Here is an 8,340-nt window from a genome sequence, read left to right on the forward strand (position 1 = left end):
GGTTCGGAGTTTTTTGTCTTATCTCTCTGGTGAATATGGCTGGTAAACCACGTTGGAACCGAGTCAATGGGATCAGTACTCTTAAGAGTTAAAGGACCGGGTTTGTTGGAGACTTCAGTTTATATAACCGAAACTAACGGAAATTAAACTAATATCATTACGTTGGTGATTGGTCTTAAAAGCATATATTTTTATTTTTTTCATTTTAAAATTTGGTGCTTGATTTTCCTATTCTTTTTTCCCTCTTCATAGGAAATCATGCTTTGTATTTTACAATGAAAGGTACCGCATCAATGCAAATAAAAAGCTATATCATAGGACATTGTTTGGATGCTGCTTCAAAGGGGCATATGCCTTTCTTTTTAAGGGCAACGCCATCGAATTGGACCTTTAGCTCTTTTGAAGGACGTTTAAAATACCAAGACTGGAGATTAGAAAACGTTCATTCGAATTAGAAGGAATTGCTCAAGAAAGTTCAATTGCAAATTTATTGATTTATTTTAGAAGGAAAAGCATTTCATGTTGGAACAACGAATATCTGAATTTCGGTCGGATGAAGACAAGGGAGGTGAAATTGTGGATGTCTACACAAATATATACGCACAGATAAAACAAGAGGGAGAACAAATACATGGCACCAAGTGCCAATTGAATGACATTTGGATCCACCAGTTCTTCAATGGGTCTAGCTAGGGCACTCACGGTCGTGGATGGCCTCCATGACTGCGTCAAATGAAGGAGAAAACATAAATCTAACTATAGACAGGTGAGGAGTTCAAAAATACATGCAAGCAATGCATTTATGTTGTACACCATGATCTTTAATTTTTTTAATAAATTGCTAGACCGATAGTTTAAAATGAATAGAAAAGAAAGTATAAAGTTTAGATATAGCTATGCTACAGACAGATTACTTGTTTACGTATGAGTAAACAATAAATTTAAATCACCATCATTTGTAATCTAAGGAGAACTTAAGAAATGGAGCAAAATATAAAGCATGTCCAAATAGGAGTGCTTACTATTCAGCTGAAGTAATGAAAGAAACTGTGTGTGAAAACAAAAAATAGGTGGACGAAAAGAGCTGCTGTGGAACAGAGATGCCTAGCTGCTGAGTGATGACTTATCACACTCATGTCAAGTTCTTGAGGATATAATTCAATAATTGTTCTTCTGGACAATTTTTGCTTCTTCAGTTTTTCACCCTGATTCCCGTTCATCATCATAACCTTGTAAAAATGCAAATGATATTCTACTAAATGAGGATGCTTCAAAGTAGAATCAGTTCATATCCATAGCTACAAATCCTATTAGAACAAAAAAGACGATGAAAAAAGCGAAAAAGTTTTATGCAACACAAAATAATGTTATAATGTTATCAATTCCTTCCATACCAAACTATTCATCCAACATCTACTGTATTTTGAAGCAAAATTATTTGATTACACAGCTAGACAGCATAAATGAAAGAAAATTCAAGTTCAAAGCAATTCCTTGTGTAAGATGCATAACACGCAGATGAATTAGCAAAACTGTAAGACGGGTTAAGTTTTGTGTTCTTTAATAAGAATGCAATTGTGATAGATAAGAGATACTGGGGTAAATATTATAGAAGGGGGTGTCACCAGAGGGGAAAGAATGAGAGAGATAAGAAGAATAAACACACGTTACCTTCCCGACATTAAGATGTTTGACGCCACTATTGATGCAAAGACAAATCAATGTCTCTGAATCCATGGATTTTTCCCTTACACTGCATATCAGAACAAAAGAGAACATGAGAAGCCAGTTCTCAACATTGACAACTTACATAATCTTTTTTTTTTCTCCGGTAAAAAAACATAGATGCAATAAAAATAATCTTTTTTTTCACCATTGATTGAGAACTCTTCATACCCAATTCATTCTTGAATCTACTTCAGAAAGGTCCTTCAAAAGTACCAAGACAGACATAGTTAAATGCTTTGAGCAATAATATGAGAAGAAACTTCAAAAACTAGATAAGTCAGCCAGCTACTTCCCTTTGATCTGTTTCTTTCTGAAAGTCATTGCTTATCACCCACTCCAGAACTTTAGCAACTTTAGGAAATCTCTTCATCCTACCGTTTGAAACTACTTGGTTAAGGATCCCTAGAGTTACCTCATCAGGTTGAAACCCCTCCACTACCATGACTTTAAGTAATGAGAGAATGTCCCAAAACTTGCCTCTCTTGAACACTGCCGGCAATATGGTATTGTAAATCACAACACTAGAAATAATCCCTCTCTAGCACTTGATTCCACAGCTGGAGAGCAACTGATATCTTCCCTTCCTTATAAAGGCCACTAATTAATGAACCGTAGGTAAAAACATCAGGTTTCAGTTTCTGTCTATTCATTTCCCTCAACAATAGACCAACCAAAAGGTGATTGTTCTCTCTTAGAGAAGCATGGATATGAATGTTGTATGAAGTCACGTTAGGAAGGAACTTGATGTTTCTTAAGTTCTTGAAAATCCAATAAGCAATTCCAAGTAACTAATTCTTGCAAAGGTTATGTAGCAGCATATTGAAGATGACTACAGTTGGAGTATGACAATTATGCATCATGGACTCCAATAATTTAAACACTCTGAAAAGTTTCCAATTGTGCAGAGATATTGAACCAAACAAGACAAACTAAAAACATCAAGCTTAATGTGTTCATACTCCATATGATACAAGATCCTTTGGATTATTGCAGAGTTTCCCAGCCTGCATGCAGTCGACAAAATTATATTGAAAGAAACCACATCAGGCCCATTTTCTTCCCACTAAAAATTGTCCAGGAGCTCCAAAGCCTCATTAATATTGCTTTCTCTACAAAAGCCACTCAAAATTGTGTTATATGACACATTGTTTGGCTTAAAGCCTGCTTCCGTCATGCTCTTCAACAAAGATAAGACTTCTCATGATTTATTCCCTCGACATAAACATTGGAAGTAGATATTATAAACAGCAGCATCAACAGTACAGCCATTGGAAATTATATCAAGCAATCGTTTGCACACAATCCCTACTTTTACTATTATTAGTAGTCCTCCACAAAGAGCAGCATATGAGTATGAATCAGGAGAAAGACCTCTTTGATCCATTACCTAAATGAACTCAGATATGTCAGCCAGTCTATCTCTATGGCAAAGTTCACAATGAATAATATTATAAGTAAGCAGATCAGGAGCACATCCTTCCCTTTCCATCTTACCCACAAAGTCTATAGCCTACTCAAACTTCCCATTATCAAAAAGAAACTTAACAATTATCATGTATGTAATCACATTAGGCTTACAGCTATCACTTGGAATGAAATCCAGACATAGAAAAACATCATCCTCCAAGCCTTCTCTACTAAACCCATAAATCAAAGCAGTATATGAACATACATTATGAACAAACCCTTTCTTCTTCATCAAATAAAACAATTGCAAAGCAATATAACTCCGACCAGACTTGCATAAAGCCCATAGAATTGGATTGTAACAATATGCACCATAAACATAACCCTTCCTCAAAAGAACAGAGAACACAAAACAAGCCTCGGAAACCATCCCGGCTTCACAAAGCATTGAAATAAATTTATTCAAAGTTGGTTCTGTTGGGGGATAATCATACCACAACATAAGCTCAAAAACAGTAAGACCATCAAGTAAGTTCCCTACTTGGACCGCCTTTTTCAAGGTTTTCAACAAAGAACTAAATGACGGCACAAAATGACTCCTGTAAATCTCTTCAACAATAAAAGTTGCACGTTTCAAATTACCAAGATTTAGCATTCCACTACGGAGGGTATTGAAAGTGGATGCATTTGGTGGAGGCCCAAATCTTTTCATCGCCATATACATTTCAACTAACTCTTGCCAACACACGTTCTCTGATTTCAAGTACTAGTACACCAACGCATTGCAATCATACACGGTTTTCCATGCATGGTTTTCATCAAACTCAGAGTAAAGAGGGCATTGGTAAAGTCACCTGAGGTAGCATAACTCTGCATTCTGCGCTGCAATTCTGGATAGTCGGAAACATGGGTATCGCCTTCTTCAAAGAAATCTACCGTCTTTAGAGCACAGGAAGTAGAAAAACTCACAAGAAAACGAAACTTTCCGCAAATTCTACATGGATAAGTAACTGCAGGAGATAAACAAAAAGGAATGGAAAGTCTGAACTAAAAGTTGAACTTTGGATATACAATTGCATTTAGTAAAGCTTTTGTAAGCAACCCCTTTGGCTTTCTGAGAAACTTGAAGGAAAAAAGAAGAAAAAGAAAACAATGAACGCTAAACTTTCTATGTTATGAAGCAGGGGGAAAGCAGCACCACAGCTGCCGACGGGTAGTAGAACTGAAAAAGAACAAAGGCTCAACAAAAATAAATAGAACAAGGGTTTAATAAAAGAACAAGAAAAAAGGGAAAACGAGGGCTGGGTAAGACGGCTGAGTTTAACTCGGAAGAGAAAGGGCGCTCCGATTTGTTTAACAATTAATACATTAGGATGGAATAAGTACAGGCCCTAAAGCTTACGCATGAGTCTGTTTGATTTTGAAGCTTATTAGCCCCATTTGGTTGTTAATATTGGGCCAATAGCTTTTGAGTTTTTGTGTTTTTCTATATATATTTTTTAATATTACCTAAGGAATTAAAACAGTAAAACTTTTGTCTGATGATTAGGCTAGATTTCTTCTTTTTCACTGCACACGAGCTTCTCCACCAAAAAGAAAAGAAATACACTTCCACGGCCATGGATTCTTAGAAGTGAAAACTAGACGTAGGTATAGTGTGCCTGATGGTAAATGAATAGAAATACACGATAATAAACCTAAAATTGGAGAAAGGTTCAGTGGCCAAAATGTGCATTATCCTGATAGTACCATGACATGGCTGGCGCTTCGCCAATTGCACAGCTAGAGCTATTAAAAAGAAAATCAATGCATGATCAAGCGAATGTAAACAAACAACATGAACAAACAGAATCATTTTCATTTCTGATGTAAAACTAGCTTTTCGCCAAACAATATGCCCCAAAAGCAGTATTGAAATCAGAGGCAAGCAGCATACTACTATACAACCTTAACCCTTCAAATGTTAAAGCAAGTACAACATTTCTCAGCCCTCAACAAGGAATCCTACTTGTGCATACTTCTTATCCACAAACACTTACAAGATTAAAAAAAAAAAAGGAAAAAAAAAACACTGCAATCCTTTGATGAAGTCAATCAGGAGGCAACAGCTGATTCTGAAGAGCCAGATGAAGAAGCACTGGTTTCACCTGCCACGTTCTTCAGTTTAAGAGCACCACAGGTTGCTGAAGACCCAGATTCAGAAACATCACCAATATCCAAGGTGTCAGGAAGAGTTTCAGAAGACTCAACGGTGTACATCTGCGGAAGAGATCAACCCAATGTCCATGAATACCAAAAGAGAGTAAAAGAATACATTTTTCAAACTCATGCATCAACTAATTCAAAATTCAACATGACATATACGCCAGAAGTCACTTCCAATGAAATCAAAGAAAGACCTTAATTCAGCATATGTCAAATAATGGTAAAAAATGGAAGACAATAGCTATCGGAAAACAAAACATTTTTTCATTTCTTTCTGTCTCCTTCTCTTTAATTTCTTAGGGATGTAGAAAACGAATTAAACATTTGGCTCAGTCTAAAACCACCTGTAAATCCTAGAACTACTGATAAGCCTAAGCAGACTGCATAAAGAATTTGTCACACAATGACCAGACAAGAAGCATGCTGCATGAAAAATACATCTAGCCCACAGTTCAAAAGTATTGCCCTTACTCCACCCAATTAACCTACCTTATCAATGGAATTACAGAATAAAACAATTTTAGAAACAAATTTACTGAACAAAACGCCTAATATACAACCCTCACTTCTGATACATTCAACTTGATGTGAATAAGAACAACAGAAGTGTGCAGTGACATACATATGATAAATATGGACGAAAAATTAATCACATAAATCAATCTATAAGATCAGACGAATGCTGAAAAGGGGGGAAAATAAAAGAGGTGGAAAAGTCTCTTTCATTTGCAGTCACCAGACATCATCATGAGGCCAGAAGTTGCAAGAAAGAAAAGAACTAAACAAATGAAGATGAAAACCAAGGCTATGCTGAAATGGGCCAGAAAGTTGAGTAAGATCCCAAAATATGTCATGTCATACAGTTATTAGTCAAAGCCAAAAATATAACTCCAGGTGAAATAAGTTATCTGACAAGAAAATCAGAAAATTATTCAGAAATTCAATTACTTCACTATTAGCACCCTTCATAGCGGGACATTTGGAGATGTGCGTGATAGTACAGCAGGAGAGGAGCTCAAACATTCATTCTCCCATGGCTTAAGAAAAGACAAGGGAAAAGAAAAACTCATGATGAGAAGGAATGAAGGAAAATAATCCACCGACATCACTCTGACAATCATATTTACAAATTACAAAATAAAGTTAGGCGGAATTTACCTCAAGTTGGTTCAGCATGTCAACAGTGGCTTCCAAGTCTCCATTGTTTGCCAAGTAGACATCCACAAGAGACTCATTGGATAAACCAGGAAATGCCATGCGAAGATACTCCAAATCCATGTCAAATTCTTCATCCATAATCTGTTTGTCAGTCATTTCACCCGGATTTAGCATCAAAGAATCATGGGAAGGATTGCTTTTCAGTGCAGAAGTTTCAGGAATCTGGTGCTTTTTAGTGCCATGGGTTACAGAGTCAAGTGAAACATTGCTATAGTGTGGTGGGTTATGTGCAAAGTGTGAGGAAGGTTCAAACCAAGCAGTCTTATTCTCATGCTTAATATCTTTAGCTGTCACGATATCATTTGCCTCCCTTTTGGCGAGAGGTATGTATGATGCTGCATATGGATTCAACGAAGAAACTCCTGGCTTCATTGCCTTTGCGAACAAAGAATCCTATTCATTAGCCCAAAAAAAAAAATTATTAGAATATGAGACAAATCATCAAGAATAACCCACAAAGAAGAAAATGTAATATGAGTTGAACCTATTAGCAAAAGCAGTATAATAAAAGAAAATAACTATGTAAAGTTCCAAAGAATTAGAAACCAAAAGAGGGATTCTTCGTAACTGTAATGAATAATGAATTTGGGTAGCATTCGCATCCAATATAGTATCATGTCGGTTTATGGCTTCTGTTTAACATTTACCATAGGCATTGATATCAAGTAGCAATTTATAGATTAAAAACAATCAGCATAAAAAATCTAACAAACAGCTAATATAAAATAAACTCCATGTACAAGATGCTGGTACCAAATTATTGATAACAATTATTTACAATGAATAAGCCTCTATCAAGAAAAATGAAAAGATGAATTAGCTCAATCAATTTTTAATCAAAGCTTGTAATTAAAATCCAAAAAGAAAAATAGGACCAAACTCTTAAGATGACTTTCAAATCAATATATATATATATATATATAATTATCTGATAACGAAATAGAACATTAACAACCAAAGAGAAAATGGAGAGAAAAAAAAAGGAAAAATAAATAATTCTTTAATTTAAAAAAAAAAAAAAAAAGTTTGTCAAGATGGCAATCTAGTAACGAAAATTCCCCCAAACTTTGGGTTCTTCGATTACGTTCTCGAATCTAGAGCGTCGCAAAGATCAAACAAATAGAAAAGTTAAAACAACGCAAATCAAAGATTGGAAAGAAATTTTTAACGAAAAATAAAGCAAGAAATTCGATAAAGAATTGCCGCTAGAGAAAAAAAAAGATTCGCGTTTCGATGGAGTTGGTATGATAGGAAAAACGAGAAGCGAAATTGAAAGAGAAATTACCCGAAAAATCTATGTGGTTGAAGATCGTCGAAACACAAAAAAGAGAGACGGAGAGAGAGAAGAAGAAGAAGAAGAAGAGGATCGACCGATCGAAGAAAATTGCGATTAAAATGGGCAGCACTGATAAAGCTTTTTTAGTGAGGAGAGAGAGAGAGAGAGATAAAAAAAGGGGAGCGGACGTTTGCTTAAAAAGCAGCGACGTTCTAGACCTGTTTGGAAACCGACTTAATTTCAATCGGGTTACGGTTTACGGATTTGTTAGAATACTCATGGAATGGGTTAACCCGTTTAGATTTGACAATTTATGCATCAATATTATATATATTTCATGTTAAATATGTATAAAATATAAATTATTATATCATAATTAATATGACATATTAAATATAAAATATATTTTTTATTTATTTCACTCATATAATTTTATTAAAATTTTAAATCATATTATTTTTATATTTTTTATTATTTTCATATATATTATTTTATCGTATTTAAAA

At 35.0% G+C, this 8,340-nt stretch overlaps 1 protein-coding gene and 1 pseudogene across 3 annotated transcripts; both read right to left on the bottom strand.

Annotated features, from left to right (window-relative positions):
• Nucleotides 1-461: 461 nt before the first annotated feature.
• On the bottom strand, nucleotides 462-4,184 carry LOC111298990 (uncharacterized; annotated as a pseudogene). The gene is made up of 5 exons (XR_016329621.1): nucleotides 3,990-4,184; nucleotides 1,897-3,901; nucleotides 1,672-1,753; nucleotides 1,023-1,229; nucleotides 462-723 (listed from the first exon to the last, which is right to left on the bottom strand). The product of XR_016329621.1 is annotated as an uncharacterized LOC111298990 (transcript).
• A 789-nt stretch (nucleotides 4,185-4,973) lies between these two features.
• LOC111298991 (polyadenylate-binding protein-interacting protein 5-like) lies at nucleotides 4,974-8,022 on the bottom strand. Of its 2 annotated transcripts, XM_022893815.2 has the most exons (4): nucleotides 7,844-8,004; nucleotides 6,499-6,951; nucleotides 6,289-6,377; nucleotides 4,974-5,394 (listed from the first exon to the last, which is right to left on the bottom strand). In XM_022893815.2, exons 2-3 carry the CDS (start codon nucleotides 6,928-6,930, stop codon nucleotides 6,306-6,308), a joined length of 504 nt encoding a protein of 167 aa, XP_022749550.1. In that variant the 5' UTR covers nucleotides 6,931-6,951; nucleotides 7,844-8,004; the 3' UTR covers nucleotides 4,974-5,394; nucleotides 6,289-6,305. The 2 variants fall into 2 exon arrangements, with proteins under 2 accessions (XP_022749550.1, XP_022749548.1); XM_022893813.2 differs by lacking the exon at nucleotides 6,289-6,377 and having other exon boundaries at nucleotides 7,844-8,022.
• Nucleotides 8,023-8,340: the final 318 nt, after the last annotated feature.

This window comes from Durio zibethinus, chromosome 18 (genome assembly GCF_047325235.1).
Source record: "Durio zibethinus cultivar Kanyao isolate XHJ-2024 chromosome 18, ASM4732523v1, whole genome shotgun sequence".
NCBI classification, from domain to species: domain Eukaryota; kingdom Viridiplantae; phylum Streptophyta; class Magnoliopsida; order Malvales; family Malvaceae; genus Durio; species Durio zibethinus.